Genomic DNA, 19,221 nt, shown 5'->3' with positions numbered 1-19,221 from the left:
ATGTAGAAGACCAAGAGTGTGCCCCTAATATAGACTATATAGAATTTTGGTGGTGATGATGTATATCAGTGTAGCTTCATCAGTTGTAACAAATATACTATTGGTGAGGGATATTGATAATGGGGGAAGCTATTAACTGTAGGAACAGTGGGTATATGGAAAATCTCTGTACCTTCCTTTCAATTTTGTTGTAAACCTAGAACTGCTTTAAAAAATGTCATTTTAAAAAAATGAAAACAAAAAAAATTTTTTAATTCATATCTAAAGTATTTACTTCTTCAAAGGCTGTTTAAAGAAATGTTTCAATATAGAAAGTGACCTTGTCCTTTAAGAGATAGTATATAAATTTTTTCTCCTAGTTGTTGGCCCCTGTGGTTCATGAATGAAAACAGTTTTTAAAAAACTAAGTTACAGCCATGACTAGTTCTTAGATTAGACAGGCCTGAAATGTTTTGCACCCTCACAGAAATAGAAACTGAAGAAACTTATGACATTATTGTTACATAACTAAAGAGAACTATGTAGAAAGTTATTTTTTTTCAATAATGAAAGGAACTCCTCTAATGAGTAACCTTGAGATTCCTTTTTCATTGTACCCTGAGTATTTCACATATTCTCATGGACTCCAGATAAGAAATTTTTAAAAAATCTTTTGTTGTATTTTATAAACCATAACAAAAGGGAAAATACTGATTTTGAAGAGAAAATTTCTGAAATCTTGTGAAAGATTAGATAGGAGGCATTTGAGTGCTTCCTGTTAAAAACCACACACTGAAATCCACACAATCACCCTGAGGACAGAAGGAGGAAATGGACAAATTAAAGACTATTTCCTGCACTCTAAAGATGATAAGTTTGTTAAGAAATTCCCTAAAATTCATTGGCTTGGCTAGTCTGTAGCTATTAAGGTCAGGATCCCTTCAATGCCAGACTATCCCTGAAGGACTGGAAGTCGTCGCCCTGGGGCTTCATGTATTGCATGATAACTCTACAGATGTTAGCAATTAGGCCAATTCCAAACACTCTTCGTATAACAGCCCTCAAAACATCCTTAAGAGGCAGCACTATTGTTACTACTCCCATTTTACAGATTACAAAACTGAGGCTGAGAGAAGTGCCTTGCCCCAAATCACGCTGCTAGTATGAAAGAGAGTCAGGATTTGAACCCAAGCAGTATGGCTCCAGAAAAGAGAATAAGGTGGTAAGGGCAAAAGATACAGAATTTATACCAGCCTGTCCAATATAATTTTCTGAGATTATGGAAGTTTGTGCTGTTTGGTACAGGAGCCACTAGCCATATGTGAAATTGGCTAGTAAGACTGAGCAACTTAAGTTTTAATTTAATTTTAATTAATTTAAATTAAAATGTAAACACAGTCATGTGTGACTAGTGGCTCTTGTATTGGACAGTACAGGTCCATGTTATAGGAAGAATCCATGCTAATGACCAACTCAGGAATGTGCATAACAAGAACTGGTGTCCCTGTTGCATTCCCCCCACCATTGCGTACCAGCAAACCCCCACTCTCTTGGGATGGATGCTATCCCATGATTGTAGCTTATCCCTGCACCACAGCAGGAGCTAAGGGCTGAAAGCCAGCCAACCAGCCCAAGCACCATTGCGGTCAGCTTTGGTAAGTACTGACTGAACACTTCAGCCCAGAGGAAGAAGAATGCCTTCTTATTTGGTTGGGCCAGTTTTTGATAATTTGTTCATCCAGAGGGGATGCTAGTTTTATAATCTGCACTAAGATTGATTTTGTGCTGGTATATGCCCCAAGTTGGGGCTTTCCTGCCAATGGAGGAAATGCAGATTTGATCCCTGGGTCAGGAAGATCCCCTGGAAGAGGAAATGTCAACCTACTCCACTATTCTTGCCTAAAAAGTTCCATGTACAAAGGAGACTGGCAGGCTACAGTCAGTGGGGCCATAGGGAGTCAAACACAACTGAGTGACTGAGCACAACATGCTACTATATATAAAACAGATAACTAATGAGGACTCGCAGGAGATGTGGGTTTGATTTCTGGGTCTGGAAGTTCTCCTAGAGGAGGAAATGGCAACCCACTCCAGTATTCTTGCCTGGGAGAACCTCATGGGCAGAGAAGCCTGATGGGCTACAGTCCATGGGGTTGCAAAAGAGTCACACACAGCTGAGCGACTAAATAACAACACATGCTCCAAGGCGCTTCCCTAAATTTGTCTACTAAGAACTCCAAGAGCTAGGCTATCCAGAGCTACCCTAATTTCTATATTTGGGTTACTTTCCTGCACAATCTGCCGTGGACTGAGATAAAGTTTTAAGACTTCTTCCCTTCCTTTCCCTGCCCCTGCTAAAGATAGATTCTTTGAAGGTTTTCCCTGTGATTTTACCAACTACAACTCTAGGAAAACCAAGGGGAATTAATAGCATAATAAACTCAGGGATCCTACAAGTTATAAGACTTCAAACTATAGTCACAGCTCTCTCCAGACTTCACCAAAATATCACCAGGGCCAGGCTGCTTCTTTAAAGGCTTAGTTCTTGGGGAGGCAGATCTATTCTATCTTTCTTTCTTTTTATTCCTGAATTATAATGCTCCTGAGTTGCTTAACCTTGCCCCCTAAGTCCTCACCCCAATCCTGAATGTTGTCTAACTTTGGATACTACCAAACGTTCAAAAACCTATTCACAGAGCACCTCCCATGTATCAGGCATGGGGTGGGGGGCAGGGATAAGACACAGCCCCTGCTCTCAAGGGAGACGGCAGCCTGGAGAGGGTGACCACTAAGTAAACAGGAAATGACAACACAATGTGCTGAGTATTATGACACAGGAAAGTACAAGGTACCATGGTACACGACAACTGGGCTAGAGAGAAGACTACCTAGGTACATGTGTAGAAGACTACACGTACCTAGGCTAGAGAGGTCAAGGAAGGCTTTCTGGAGGGGAAGAGATGCCTGAGCTGAGATAAGAAGGACAAGTTAGAAGTGTCCAGGTGAACAGGCGAGGCCTGGGCCACAAGGGCATGCAGAGTGCTTCTGCTATTTTGCCTGAATGCTGGGTCTGTATGCCACTCTTCTGTTTGAGTGTCTGAAGAGTGAGTTTGAGGAACTGAAAGAAGTTCAGTGTGGGCTGGGTGGTGGGTGCAGGATGACACTGAGGCGACAGAGCCAGTTAGGAGAGCCAGCATAAAAGGCTTTGTTGCTCCTGCTGATGAGTTTGGACTTTAGACCACAGGCGCCAGGAACCACTGAAGGGCTTAAAGGAGAAGCAACAGGTACCACCAGCAGGCGAGTGAAACTGCAAACCTCACATGAGAATGATCTGTACTGGGGAGTCAAGGGGACTCCAGACTGAACCACGTGAATTCAATGCTGTCTGCCTTCACCCACAGTGCCCCTCAGCTTGCCTGGGAGCATCTCTGGGGACAGGGGAAGAGAGGGAATGCCAACCCCCAGGCCACCTGGGAGGTTTCTGTTAAAAAAAATTCACGTGATTTTTTTGGTGTCCTACTCCATGATAGAGCCACGAGGGTTGTCACATACCAAAAATATTCATACTTTTCATCCAGTCATTGGGCAAAATGGACAATCCAGGATAAAGGCCCTGCTCATCCTATAACTTCAGAAGTTCTAGATGTGGCCCTCCATACACCACTCTCTCAGAAACAGTCTGAATGAACAATAGAGGGGGGAACAAGGCCACGTGCAGGGCACTCTGCCAACATCAGACCTCCTGCTTCCCTACCTAGAATCACATAAACTAAATACTCCCAGTCCTGAGACCATTCTGCCTCAGCACCAGCCTCCAGCCTCAGAGACACTTCCCCATCTGGGCAGCCCATCCCTTCAGCAATGCCTCTCACCTCGCTCCACCACCATGCCAAGCTCCACCCTCACTTCTCACAGAGCCTGTCTACACTTCTGCAAGCCTCCATTGTGCACTCTTCTTTCTATATAAACAACTGTGTCCAGCGCTGTCACCTCTACACTGAAGCTCCAGGAGTAAAGAGACAGGTTTCTTATCTCTGCTCACCATTCAGAGCTTTACCCACTATGTATGATCAGGCTTTACTAAATTCAGTTGATTAACCTGGTTCTTTCTTCCCTGTTCTGTTGTTATTCAGTTCCAGGCTCCAAAGGAAAGGAAATAATGAAAGATTAATTTAGAAAGTTAACAAATTTTGTAGATACAGTCACACATAGGAAATACAAGTTATTGTCTGGGGCACTAAACTACTTTTTAAACTCTGGGGATGATATAATTTTCCTTTTGAAAGAGAAATACCAATCACTCATACATTGCTGGTGAGAATGTAGAACAATATAGTTACTCTAGAAAATAATTTGGCAGTTTTTTAATAAAACTAAATATGCAATTACCATATGATCCAGCAATTACACCCTAAGGCATTTGTTCCAGAGAACTGAAAAGTGATATTCACATAAAAACCCGAATGTGAATATTTATAGCAGCTTTCTTCATACTTGCAAAAAAATTGAAAATAACTGAGATATCCTTTAGTGAATAAAAGGTTAAACAAACTGATATATCCATATCATAGAACACCACTCAGCAAGAACAAGGAATGGACTATTGATATATACAACAGCTTGGATGGATCTCCAGAGTATTATGCAGAGACTGAAAAATATAGTCAGCCTCTGACAGTTATGAATATATTTTGTATGATTCTGTTCCTGTTACATTCTTAAAATGACAAAGTTATAGATGGAGAACAGATGAGTGGTTGCCAGAGGTTAGAGACTTGGGGGAGAAGAGTGTGGGGAGAGGGGGTGCAGGAAAGAGGTGGGTGTAGCTATAAAAGGGCAACTTGGGACCTCCCTGGTAGTCCAGTGGCTAAGACTCCTCACTCCCAATGCAGGGGGCCTGGGTTCAATCTCTGGTCAGGGAACTAGATCCCACATACCACAACTAAAGATCTCTCATGTAGCCACTAAGACCAGGTGCAGCCAAACTGATTAACTGATTTTAAAAAATAAATAAAAAGGCAACTAGAGGGATCCTTGTGGTAATGGAACTGTTCTGCATCTTTGCATATGATAAAACTGCATAGAACTACACACACATCCAAATGACTGGATGGAACACTGGTGAAATTGGAATAAGGTCAGTGGATTGACTGTACCAATGTCAATTTTCTGGTTTTAATACTGTACCCTATATATGAGATGTTACCATTGGAAGCAACTGGGTAAAGGGTAGATGGGATCTATAATTATTTTTTAAGGTGTTTTTTTTAAATGACACACCAAAAGCAGATGCATTTTTCATTGGAGCAAACTGTAGAAAGGAATAGGGTATTCTGTTTATGTTTTAACTACGTTACTTCCAAAGGATCCCAATGCAATCACAGTCGGTTCCTCTGCAGTAAGTGTACTGTCCATACTCACCAGTAGGATAGAGTGTAGTTAGTGTCAGGACTTGTATTCCTTCCAGGGAGCCAAGTGCACTTCATGTACCTTAGGTTGTGCCAAATGCATTGGAGCTCAGTAACAGCAGACTCAGGATCACCTAGAACATCCAGCCAAGAGTTTACGACTGTCCTCTCCTTGTAGTGCCAGCTAGCCAATCACTCTGAGGCTGGGGGGTGATGAGGGTGCTTCAGGGTACTTTTCCAGAAAACTGACCCCTAACCTCTCACTCCCATTTGACCCAGAAGGCACCCAGGAGGGAGAAAACCCAAATCTAATTTGCTCACAACTTTCTCTCTCATCTCAGATTAAGAAGACATCTTTACTATCAAGGGACCCTAACTCTTGTACTCCTAACTGGAGACAGAGTTTAAAGGTCAAACAATATTTCAATCATAGGAAATGACTATGAAGTTTCCCAAATGAATGTGAAAACATAAACAACCATTAGATCTACTTGTCGTTACAAAAAAATACGTTTACTGAGTTATAATTTACCTTCCTATCATTTGAGCAATATTGACACATCTTGTTTTAAAAATTAAAAAAACATTCCTCTTGAAGCAATTTAGGGAAAGGTAAGCAAAATATAACTATTAGTCACTGCCTATTGTGTGTTATGGTCTTTGGAGCCAGAAAATCTTATTGATCTGAAATCTCTCTGTTTAGAAAGCCTTTTAAGTTAAGATATAACATCTCTAAATTAAACGCCTTTGTTTAAAATTCACACCTGCTATCTCTCGTGATCCTTAAAAGGCTACTTTTTGTCATAATACAATTTTTGGCATCACCAATCACTTTTTGGTCATAATACAGTTTAGGCTTTATTCAGATTATTAAACTCCTTGGGAAATGAGAATAGGGGAGGTTAAGTTGTTATAAACCATGATCCCAGCCTCTTACCCACACTGAATAATATTTTTGTTATTTTTTTAAGGCACTGGACCTAGGATCTGAAGATCTACAGCAACTCACTCAGTTTCCTTCTTCCTCATAAAATGAATCAGGATAATAATACACACCTTCGTCATTTCACAGAATAAGCTTAAAAAGCTCGATTCAGGGGAAAGGCGTGTGTGTGTGTGCGTGTGAGGGTGTGCCATTGTGTATTACTTTCCAAATTATTCAGTACTCTATAACTACCAGGCATGGTCATTCAAGTTGTCTGTGAGCATCTCACAGTTATCAGTGTGTTGTCAGCATCTAGTACAAGTGCCTGACACTTATTAGACTTAAGTGTTTGAAAATGGAAAGAATTAATGAACACTGAACATAAGCAGGTAGATAATTTGGATGTATTCTCTAAATGCCAAGAGATAGTGCTTTCAGTTGTTACCTTCAGGGGGAGAGATACACTTTTCCACCAAAATGCTGGGCTTTTCACTTTCATTGGTGCTGCACTGGGACCCCACCTGCAGACAGATCCTCTCATTCAGGGGCACTTCTTTTGAACGATGAGTTTCTGGAGCAATTTTCTAAGGTAAAGAAATTTGGTATTGCTGTAGCCAATGCACAGAAATACATTTATGTAATAAAACATTTGCATGCTGAAATGTGTAAAGAAAATGAAAAGTTAGCAAATGGTATGCAGTTCAGTGATTCTCAACTGGGGGTGATTCTGTTCTCCCACCCCTTGATGACATTTATTGATGTCTAGAAACATGGTTAGTTGCCATAACTGGTGGGGGGGGGGGGGTCAGGGGGCAGAGTGAACTGCTACTGGCATCTAGTGGGCAGAAGCCAAGGATGCTGCTAAACCCTCTACAAGGCATAGGACAGCCTTCCCTCCTCCCACAACAAAGAATTATCCTGCATCAAATGGCAGTAATGCCACCACTGAGAAACCCTGGTAGAAATAAAAGACAGTTCCTCGAATTTTCATGTATAAACATCATGACATTTTCTATAAACCTACCATGCTAACATGTCAACTGTCTAAGAGCAATCTCAAAGGAAACCCAGTGAGATTATCAAAATTCAATTCCAAGTAGACGCAGTGTAACATCAAGACTAAGGTCAAATGAACTGGTCTAAGAATCCGGCAACTCTGGTCACCTCTGAGGAGAGGAAGTAAATAAGGGGAACCTGAGGGCTGAGGAATGACTTTTCACCAAACATCTTTCTGCACTGACCATTTTGACAATCTCACATAAACATAGGAATGATAAGGGCTGACGTTATATGCACTGAGTGCAGCACATTCTTATTCTGAAAGGTAAGCTTCGTGGAATCACAGAAAGCCAACTTATAGACAGCCTACAGATAAAAATCACAAATCTTGTTATGATTTAGAATAATGAGATTGAAGGACTCTTCAGGAAATTCACATTTTCCAAGGTGACAGAGTTGGAATTATTAAGAACGGAGCTGCTTTTAATCAGAGTTCCAAGGCGCTTCCTGTTTTGTAATAGTTTCTGACTCAAGTTGGAGACAGCATTTCCTTTTATATACGTGCTGAGAGCCATGAAGGGGAAATTTTGTCAGTGTTACCTCTATCTACCACTCTAAAGGGGCTACTCTGCCATTTCACACGCCTGCCAGCAGCTGAGCATGAAGGCAACTGTGAGAGACTCTCAAAATGAGGACCCAAGGATGTCCTCTGAGAGGTAGCCAGCCAATCATCAATCAACAAACCATAGCAAAGGCACAGGGAAAAAAAACAAGACTTTATGACACTGAATAGCTCTAAGGACTAAGCAAGACAGCACTCTAAAAGAGGAGTTCGTTGGTCAGCCCTGGAAGAAAAGAAAAAAAATGTCTGCAAACAAAATTGTGATGGGGAGAAAAAGTGATTTGGTCCATGAACATTGAGTAGGTTTGTCCCAGCAGCAAAGCCATGCCTACCCTCAGTGGTGCTTCCAGCTATTCTGAGCCAAGGACATTTTCACAACAAATTCCTGACTCCTTGCCAAGGAACCTACTTATCATTTGGCTTTCCATATAGTTGCTGCCTACAGGGATGGAACATACCAGCTGTGCCAACAAAAGCCTCTCGAGACTGTTTCACCATTATTGTTCTCATGGTGAAGTAAGGAACTGGTCCTGGATTGATGAATGCATGCTGAGGAAATGAGGTTTCTCAAAAGACTCTTGAGAATGTTTTGGCATTATTGTTCCCATGATGAAGTAAGGAACTGACCCTGGATTGATGAATGTGTGCTGAGGAAATGAGGTTTCTCAACCTGTGAAGCTGACGACCAGTCTCAGGGTTTTTGGTGATGATGGCAGGGAAGCTCTGAATGCACAGGAAGCTCTGTGCACCAGCCACACTATTTTACAGAGCAAAAAATATACCCCTGAAGGAGCCGCCCTGACCAAGAATCCTTGATAATTCTTTGAGTTTGCCCTTTGAGGACACCCAGGGGAAAATGTATGGTCAAATGCCATCAGTGAGAATCATCAATGAAAAATCTCAGTTCTCTTATTATACTAGATATTGTTCCAGTGAGTGGGCTGGGGAGTTTTATTACACAAATATTTTTAATAAATAGAATTTCTTAAATTAAAAACATACTTTAGTACCTAAATCTGAATCTTTTGTTTTGGGCATATGAATAACAAAATAACTTAGAAAAGACATGGTAGGGGAAAAGATAAAATACTTAAAAAAATATTCTCTTCTGAAGCTCAAAGCAAATAATACTAAAATGGCATGAATAAAGTAGGAATCCCAGTTGTCAATGACTGCCAAGTCAAGTGTGCCTCTCTCTATCAGACCAGGAACCAAATCCCTCCCAGCAGATCTTGATGAAGTGTGTCTGATGGCTCCCACGTGACTTTCGGCTCTGGTGACTCATTCTACTGGTAGCTGCTGCTCTATGACATTATGCTCCACCCCTCAGAGAGTCTGGGCTTTGAAAATTTATCAGAAATCAAGGCCAGAGTCCTGAGCCGATCCCTCCCCCTCAAGACCAATGTTCATTTGGCTAGGTTGCAGCTTTCCTAATCCTTTCTCAGAAGGAAAGGGGGGTCAGCTTGACCTTTAGCCTCTTCGGATTCCTAGACAGAACAACAGCCTTTTAATTTATTCACCGAGTGAGACTCACCTGTCTCTTGGTGATGAAAGAAATCTAAAATCTGAGGCCAGATCCTTCTAATTGCCAGATTAGATATCGCTAAAACACTGGTGGAGGGCAGCCACTTGAACTAGTCTTCTATTTAAAAAAAAAATTATCTACGATTCTCTATGTCTCATCTTAATGTTTCTCCAATCTGAAGACTGAAAATGACCTCAATGATTTACCTCATTTAGCAATCTGGGACCATTAGATGGTCACAAAAACACCATAACACATACATGCTATTATAATGCCACTGCATCAATATGCTTCAAAGCATATATACACCCCATGGGCCTTCCCTGGTGGCTCAGTGGTAAAGAATCCACCTGCCAAGCAGGAGATGTGGGTTCAGTCCCTGAGTCAGGAAGATCCCCTGGAGAAAGAAAATGGCAACCCACTCCAGTATTCTTGCCTGAGAAATCCCATGGACAGAGGAGCCTGGCAGGCTACAGTCCATGGGGTTGCAAGAGTCAGACATGACTTAGTGACTAAACAATAACAATATATACATCCCAGTGTAGTCTCACAACGTTAATGCTATATTCAAAGTACAGAGAGAGGGGAAGAAAATCTCTCCTGCCATTGATTCTCAGACTCAGGATTGTAAACTTCAAAAGGACCAGACAGGAAATCCCCCATCACTGATTGGAAGGGATAATCTGTGTTTATCACAATCCTGACATTGGTATCCTTCAATGCTGCAAATGCCTGCAATAAATGAGTAGGCCTTAGGCAGAGGCCACCCTTTATAGGTTTCTTTGGGAGCAAAAGGGAGGGACCAATATTAAACAATAATACTGGTTGAACCATACATATGACCTATAAAAGAAACAATTTTACATGATCCGATCTAACAGTATTCATAATAAAAGCTAACAATTACTGAACACTAACTCTGTACCAGGTATATCACAAACATTATCTCCTTTCATAAATGTACACCATTCATATGAAGTAAGTATTTTTACTAGACTTCCCCCACCCCCCAGCATTTTACAAACAAGAAAATGGAGGCTCAGGCTCAGAGAAGTTAAATGACTTGCCTGCCTAAGGCCACAAGACTTGAAAGGGGAAGAGACAAAATTTCCAACCCAATTCTGATTCTACTGCTTCCTAAAGTTACTTTTATGTCTAACTTTCTGTAACTATACTGAGGAGTCAGCCCCATTTCTAGGCTGGCATATCAGCATATTTAGCTGACTGATCCTTGAGCATGGCTGACAGGCTAATGAACAAGGCCCTGTTAGAAAGATGGTGATCTCTCCTGGGGGTTTCAGTTAGATTACTTAGGTGACACACTAAAAAGGGTCTTTCCTGTAATTTCTCAAGGCTGAACTACCAGAAGCTGTCACTAAGACTCCAACTGTCTAAGGCCCATCCTTAGGAACAAGAGGAAGCCAACAGTGTGAAAAGGGGAACTGGTCTACCAGAGTTTCACTGGCTTCCGCATTTGGAGGACCTCTCTTAAAAGGCAAATACTTGGAACTGACCAGCCTCTTATCAATCGACATCTAAACTACAATTAACACCTCTGTGGGAAGGCAGATTAGCAAATTCCCCTCCGGAAGGAGAGCCCATTTCATCCTCACTTCATTAAGCTTTCCCATTCATTAGTTTTGGTGTCCTAGCAAGCCAGAGAAGTGTAAAGCCACAGTTTACACACAAGGAAATGAAGGCTCAGAGAGGTTAAGGACTTTACCCCAGGCCACTGAGCTAGCTGCATGGTGCACTAACTAGTTCTCCAGACTCTTCCTGCCACCAAACTGCCTGGACATGATGATTCCACAGTTCACTGAGCCGAAGTACTGTCATTAATAACAACTTCTCATTGGCCTCCTCAAAATCCTGGGCAAATTCAACCCCAAACATCCTCTATCTTCCCCACCCACACACTGAAAGAAGATAGTCACCCCTCTTACATGGGAGGGGCATTGGTTCCAGGGCCTCCTGTGGACACCAAAATGTGTGGACGTTCAAGTCCTTTATTTAAAATGGCCTAGTGTTTGCATATGACCTCTGCCCATCCTCTCCTATACTTAAATCATCTCTGGATGACTTATAATACCTAATAAAATGTAAGTGCTATGTAAATAGTTGCCAGCATGTGGCAAATTCAAGTTTTGCTTTCTGGAACTTTCTGGGATTTTTTTTTCTGAATATTTTCCACCTGCAGTTGGTTGAGTCTGCAGATGCAGAAACCAAAGAGTGTATACAGGTATAAAACAGTTCTGAACAGAAAATATGATGCTTTGAGGAACCTGTCAATTATAAGGGGCTACAAACCAATAAGGCTCTTAAGAGCCTTAAATACGATTAAATTAAATTAAATACGATTATCAAAAAGAATCCGAAATCTTGTTAACAAAAATTCACTGAAATCGGTTGCACATCTGACTGGGAAAAGCTGAAAGTTTCTCTCATTTTTCCTCAAACATCAGGGAATCTTCTAGCCAATCCCACCTTTCATGGACATCTTATTTTTTTCACTTTCCATATGGCCATTTTCTTTGGCATCACATAGATCTTGCATATCTACCTGTGCATGTGATTAATGAGATGGTAAATGAGAAAATTCCCTGAGATACTGAGAGTCTTATATAAATACAATGCTTCAGGCAGCAACACAGAAACCAATTTTAACATATTTAATTATTCATGGAGTGCCTATAGGAACCAATTTTAACATAATTAATTATTTATGGAGTGCCTACTAGACAATGATACCTAATATTTCCTAAGACAGTAATAACCTCAATTGTATTTGATTAGCAAATATTTTCTGATGTTCAGTTTTGGACATAGTTGTTTCCATAATTTTCCCAGTTAAAAAAATTGGACACAACTCAAAGTAAAAACCCCACTTTGAAGTTAGAATGTGGCTCATTCTTAGCTCCAACTCACAGTTGTTCACTTTACCTTATCAGTGTGATCTGTTCCAGAAAACTTACCTTATCCTGGTTGTTGCCAAAATGACTGAAATACTTTAGACTACAATTCGGACTGGCTCCCTCAGGAGGATTCCATGTCCATATGATGGTGCAGAGGTTTTCAACAGAAACACTCAAATTTGTCACAGGTGGCTGAGATTCTGTTCAAATCAAGCACAGGAAACACATTTATCAACAGCAGCCAGTGTTTTCAATGGTTCATTTCATTTTTCCTCCAAGTCCCAGAGGCCAGGAAACATAAAACTGAGTTAATGAGAGCTAACATTTACTGACCCAGGTAGTATCCTAAGTACTCTCCACAAATAAATCTGCTCAGTCCTCACAACCTTAGGAGACAGGGACTATCAGCTTGTAAAGATGAGGCGACCGAGACAAGGGCTTTGAGTCACTTGCCCCATATCCCATGGCTGGTAAATGACAGAGCTGAGATGCAAACCCAGGAAGTGTGGCTCCCATGCCACATCACCTGCCATAGGGTAAACCCAGAGGACAGTATATTCTTAAACATCCAACTTTTCCTCCTGTGGGTATTTGGGGTCCCCTACACGCTCACCAAAGGGCACTCGATATAGACACTTCCCTCTCAGCAGTTCTATGAATGTGTTGAAGCAGCTCATCTTTAACTGTGCTTGCTAACGTGACCTGGTAATTGTTTTTTAATGACTATTCCAAAGAAGTACTGAGAGAGAGATTTAACAGCCCTGGTTGCTCCCCTGAGGTCTGACACTAAACAGCTGGAACTGTAGCTCTGGCGAATCTGAAGAGGGAAGAGAAGAGGAGAAACAGTGAACCAATGTCTTGAAAAATGCGTTTCATTTGGAGAAAACCCACCACTGTTTCCACCAAGTATTTACTGACTCTTATTTTGGACTCAGCTCTAAGACCAGGGAAAGGAGTTTTCATGCTTCTGCCAAATGCAGGGAAGGAAACAGAGAGGGAAAGGAAATATCATTTCAAACTTTCCTGAGAACTTCTCCTGAGGCCAGGACTACCAAAATCAACCCCCAGAGACTGGATAAGGGCTTCTCTGTACTATCTTTGCAACTTTTCTATAAGCCTCAAATTATTCCAAAACTCAATTATTTAAACTAATGGAAACTTAATCATTATTAATTACTTAAGAACTACAGCTATATTAACTTATCAATAGGTAGTTATATTTTATACTCTATGCCAACACTTTGGAGTACTCTGGGCCTCTTACATGATATGCAATATTTACAGCATTACCTTCCTTTTTAACTGAACAAAAAAATGCCATCTGTCCCAAAACGTCAACCTGACAGGCACTATGTAGTTGTGATTCCCCCCAAAATCAGTTTTCTACACGGCGGCCTGCACCGGCCCTGAATTCTCAATATTCGGCCCACCATTCCTGACTCAACTACCATTAGCATTTCTGAAAGGTAGACCAAGGGCCCCAGCTGTGGGGAGGGGCAGCCCATAGCAGGCCAAGTCCTTGTAGAAGCAGGGAGTTCCTACTGCACTGCATTAAAACCCAGATGGTGCCAGGGGGCACCAATGGCTCAGGCAACAATGAGTTTAAGTTAAGATTTTAAGTGATTAAAAGTTAGGATTTAAGTTAGGACTTAATATACAGTTATTCCATTTTGGCCTTTCTGACATCACATCAATGATATTTTTGAAGACAAATAGTTTATCAGGTATACAGCCTTTAATGAAAACTTTGTTCCTACTGGAGACCACACTCTACTTTAGGATTATCTCCCTTACTGTGCAGTTTCCAGAAACGCACTGCACCAAAAGTCCAGGAGAGCTGGTTCAGCCCTTCCTGACATAGTTATTGCCTTCTCACCCACCTCCCACTCCCACACAGAAATTAAAGCCCTCACAATAAAAATATTACCTATTTATGGTTCGCTTTAAATCATACCCCAATTTTCAAGGTAGTTTAAGACTTTTTAAAATCTATCTTTTAACCTTGGTGTTTTAATAGAACATTATTAGCCTCCCCTATTTCCCATCTCTCAAATGGATTTCTTTTTTGCCCATTTGTTCTGAAGTAGATCCCTGGCTCAGGAAGATCCCCTGGGGAAGGGAATGACAACTGACTCCAGTATTCTTGTCTGAAGAATTCCATGGACAGAGGAGCTTGGGGGGCTACAGTCCATGGGGTCGCAAAGAGTAGGACACGGCTGAGCAATTAACACACAGACACAAACACACATCCTTTAGTCAGACTCTCTAACTCGTTTGCATTTTAGGGTACTTGTGGCTCTCTGCCATCCTTTTTTCCCCTAATAATTCCTTCCATTTCTCTTGAGATTCTTCTACTTCCTATACTTTAAAACACACACTCACAGAAAGTTTAAATACAATCTGCAAATGTTTAAACGTATCTGAATACATGTATGTGGGTATAATACATCCAGACAAATTCATAAACAAGTGGAGACTGTGCTTCTTGTAAAGCTCTCTAACAGCTCTTCATCTTAAGACATTTCATTTCAGCATAGTATAGTGATTAAGAGCACAGACTATGGAGCCAGGCTGCCTGAACTCAGATGCCAGCTCTGTTACTTACTAGCCAGCAAGTTAGCCAACCTCTCTGCCTCTCTCTGCATCTATAACATGAAGATGATAATTATAACCAAAGAAAATGGTTATTATGAAGATTAAATGAGTTACTACAGGTGAAAAGCCCCAAACAGTGCCTGGCACAGAACAAGGGCTATGTAAATACGTGCTATGTGCTTTCTTTTTGAAGAGATCAACAGTTCTGAACAGTTGCTTTGGTTTTCTATGGAATTGATATCTGCCCATGGCCTTAGAGACAGAACAAGCTTATCTGCCTGATAAACTTTTCTTAGGCACCTAATTCCAACCATTTCTTAAGGGTTGATCACTGACCGGAAAAGGGAGTGGGAAGGCCAGGGGGACTCAAGTTAACTACCCTTGATTAAACTTCAAACCTCAAGTGAGTCTGTATGGTCATTTAGTGCAAGATCCCATTCTAATTCCGAATGAATACGATCAATGCTGTCTCTAATAATAAGGCTTAACTCAAAGCTTGTGCTCTCTCTCATTCAGTCACAGGAGCTGGCAGAAGCATGCATGTGTCGGGAAAAGTCAAGGAAATCACGCGTCATACGTGAGTCATCCATCTCCTTCCTTTACATCTTAATCATCAACCTCTTTCAGTGCTTTCCTTGCAATACCTCTCTTAATTATCCTGATCATACTCAGGTGCTCTGCTGGGTCTCGTGAGGCAGGCAAACACACAGCAGTAAGGCCCGGGCCTGGACAGAAGATGTGCATGACCCATCTTTTTCTAGGGGCCACCTCCAATCCTAGATTCCTGCAGAGCTTTGCACTCTGGTGAGCACCCCCCAGCCCCACACTCAGTCAAATCTCCCTGTTGACCTCCCTTTCAGTGTCATTTCCCTCCCTCTGCACCCCAACTCAGCTTCAAGGGCAAATGAAGCCCTTCTGCCTTGACTGGTTTGGCCAATGCACCCTCCTGCCAAGCCGGACTCCTCATTGAGCCCACAGCGGCACCACCACCATTACTTCTGGGCCTCTGCTCCTGCTCTCCTCCTGAACTGGGAATAACTTCTCCTCCACCAACTCAAATGTCACCCACCCTAAAAGTCTAGGTCAAATTTTATTTCTTCCTCAGAATTCCCAGCCCTCAGCTTCCCCTCTTCTGAATGCCTATGGTACTTATTGTTTGGACTACACAGTCTGGCAGTCATTAAGCAAGTCTCCAATACATGATCATTCGCTTTTTACCAACGGCCTGTACATACTTGCGTGAATGCCCACCAGTCCTGCCCTGCTGCTCTGAGAGAGGCCCAGCTCCCCTCCCAGCCAAGGACTCCCCTCATTTCTGCAGAGAGAGGCACTGAATGCAGCGGTTAGGGGCATGGTCTCTGGAAGCAACTGCTGGGGTCAGAAGCCTAGCTCCCTCCTACAGTCTACCACCTACGAGACTCTGAGCAAGCCTCTGGGCCTTCCTGTGCCTCAGTTTCCTCCTATACAAAACAAGAATGGTAACAGCACCAACAGGAGAGGTTCTGTGGAAAGATAAAATAGGTCAAGTGGAAAACTTGAACACTGCCCAGCATAGAGTAAACACTATATAAATGCTAGTTGTTATTAAGAATGCCAAAATGTGGGCTTACCAATCTAAACAGACTAAAACTAAGCTGGTAACCTAATCATTTTTATAAACACTCAAAAGATTAGAGCTGAAGGAGTCCTTAAAACTTAGAGAGTTCAATCTCCTTTCACAGAGAACCCTGTTGCATAAGGGAGGGAAATGACCAGTCCTGAAGTCCCACAGCTGGGAAAGGTCAGACCATTATAATAGTCGAGTCCCCTGTTTTGTTTTGCTTTTTTTCCCCCCACCATATCTTAATGCAATTGTATCAATATTTCCAATGGGAAAAAGTTTCTGTATTTCTAAGTAACTAAGTCGCCAATGAACCTCTGTGACAAAATTGATTAAGTTGGGGATTGCCAGTATTAGCTAGAGTCAGCTGTTTGTTGTTCCAGGTGTGAGGCGTGTGGGAGAGGGAGTCTGGAGGAGGGAGGGGACTGGAGTAGCACTGTGAAAATCAGGAGACAAAGGAGATGGGTGGCTTCCCTGCTGGCTCAGCGGTAAAGAACCCGCCTGCAGTACAATGCAATGCAGGAGATGTGGATTTGATCCCTGGGTCGGGAAGATCCCCTGGAGAAGGAAATGGCAACCCACCCCAATATTCTTGCCTGGGAAATCCTATGGACAGAGGGGCCTAGAGAGCTACAGTCCATGGGGTCGCAAAAGAGTCGGACGTGACCAAGTAACTAAATGACAACAACCAAGGGGATGGGTGACCCTCCTCCCTTCTCTGGACTGTAGCTGCCCCATGATTATGGAAATCAGATCCCCCCCCCCAAGTGAACTAGGAGCATGGGGGGCACAACGATTACACAATAAACTCTACGGCTCTAAGCCAATGCACAAAACCTGGCTCAGTACTAAAGAAGGCAGGCACTTGAATGAATGACTGGCAAACTACAAACTTCCCTCAAGTCTCTACTCAAATGCCGCCTTTTCAGTGGCAGTCTACGTAGTCCACCCTATTTACAATGGCAAACCCCTGGACTGCTTTGTTTTTCTCCATAGCACTTATTGCCCTCTAACATACTTTATATTTTACTTTTCCCCCCTTATTCCGACTCTACCAATAGCATACCAGCTCCAAAGGGCAAGGACTTGATCTGTTTTGCTCACCACTGTATTCTCTGCCCCTAGAACACTGCCTGGCACAGGGCACACAGAGTCTGCATACGTTTTGTTGACTGAATCAATAGAGGGCATCCAAGTTTCCTAATCAACATTTCAACTTGGATTTCAAAGCCCAAAGCACCGGTTGAAAAAGCAATAAACAAACTGTGGGTGTTTGTGTCAACGTGACAATAAAACCTATCAACTCTGGAGCTACTATCGTCACCAAAAAAAGGTCCAGAAGGTCGCTCAGGCCAAAATCTGTCCCTCAGGAATTCATTAGTGCCCCCCCCTCCAAGTTTTCACAGTAACTCTGGTTGATTAATTTAAATGGCCGCACCAGGTGAGGAGTATATGAGAACTCGCATCTGTGCAACTTTTCTGTAAATCGAAAATTATTCCAAAATATAAAGGTTACTAAAGAAAAAGGCATCCACGCGGATGGTGCTCTGGATTTCCCATGGATTTCTTGTACGACAGAGGAGACACGTCCTTTGCCTACAGGGACTAAGCGCTTCAGAGGTTCCCTTCGACTGCCGCCACCTCGCTGGACCCGCCGCGCAAGGAGCCTTGGTGCGTCACCCGCTTTCCCGGACCTTGGTCGCCGTCCCCGCGGGCTCCCGGCCCCTCATCCCCTCTCCGGGCCACGGGCGACACTCCCGCCGCCGACCCCGCGAACTCCTTTCGGGCCCCAGGCCTTGGCGCCAGGCTCCTCGGCGCTGCCCGACGGCCAAGTTAGGAAGTGCGGCGACAAGCCGTCGTCCTCCCGCCCCGCCGCCCCCGCCGCCCGGGATCCGGGAAAGCCCGGTCGCCCCGGGTCCCCCAAGGTCGAGCCGGGCGCGGGAGGCGCCTGCTGCCGCGGCCGCGGGTTGTCCCGAAGAGGGCCCTCGACCCCGACTCCCGCCGCGGCCCTCGGCCCCAGGCGCCCCGGCGGGCCTCTCGGCCGCGATTCCCGCTGCCCCGGCCGGGGGACCGTACTCACCCGCGGGCGCAGCCACGCCGCCACGGCCGGCGTAGAGCAGCAGCGCCCACAGCCAGCAGAGCCGCGCCGGCCGCTCCATGCAGCCCCTCGCTCGGAGCCCGGCCGGGCTGCAGCCTCCGCAGTCTCCGCCTCTTTCGCTCCCTCTCCCACTTCCCGGCTCCGCCGCCCTGGAGGCTGGGGGGGGCCGGCGCAGACGGGAAGGGCCGCCCCGCCCACCGGCCGCAGGTAACCCCGGGGCCAGCGCCGGCGGAGGGGCGGGGCGCCCGCGGCTCCAGCAGCGGCTTCCGAGGCGCGACACCTGGCCCCGCGGCAGCCGAGCCTCCGTCGCGCCCCGGGAGTTCGATCGCCGGCCAGGCAGAGCGGCCCCGACCTCGTCGCGGCCCGGCCCCGGCACCGCCGGGCTCGGTGCGAACGGTGGGCAGCCCAGAGGAACCTCGGACATGCCCAGCCGATCACCCGGGCAGGGCAGGGCGGCCTCCGGGAAGGAGACTTGACCTGGACTTCTGGAGTCTCAGAGTGCAATCGTTGGCCTCTGAGCCCTTGTTTCCTAAACTCTGAGTCCAGGGTTAGAAATCC

The 19,221-nt window shown here is 44.0% G+C and overlaps 1 protein-coding gene across 2 annotated transcripts in view; it reads right to left on the bottom strand.

Annotated features, from left to right (window-relative positions):
* IL13RA1 (interleukin 13 receptor subunit alpha 1) overlaps positions 1-18,790 on the bottom strand; it is a 69,658-nt gene extending 50,868 nt beyond the window's left edge. The window contains exons 1-4 of one of the 2 annotated variants that reach the window (XM_070462226.1): positions 18,646-18,790; positions 12,431-12,570; positions 6,758-6,896; positions 5,401-5,521 (exon numbers count right to left, since the gene is read on the bottom strand). In XM_070462226.1, the coding sequence (XP_070318327.1) occupies positions 5,401-5,521; positions 6,758-6,896; positions 12,431-12,570; positions 18,646-18,724 (479 nt within the window). In that variant the 5' untranslated portion in view covers positions 18,725-18,790. The remainder of the gene's footprint in view (positions 1-5,400; positions 5,522-6,757; positions 6,897-12,430; positions 12,571-18,645) is intronic. The other variant, XM_070462225.1, reaches the window with a different exon arrangement.
* Positions 18,791-19,221: the final 431 nt, after the last annotated feature.

This window comes from Odocoileus virginianus, unplaced genomic scaffold, assembly GCF_023699985.2.
Source record: "Odocoileus virginianus isolate 20LAN1187 ecotype Illinois unplaced genomic scaffold, Ovbor_1.2 Unplaced_Scaffold_1, whole genome shotgun sequence".
NCBI lineage: Eukaryota > Metazoa > Chordata > Mammalia > Artiodactyla > Cervidae > Odocoileus > Odocoileus virginianus.
Note: the sequence above shows the minus strand (reverse complement) of the source record. Positions and strands in the feature narration are given on the sequence as shown.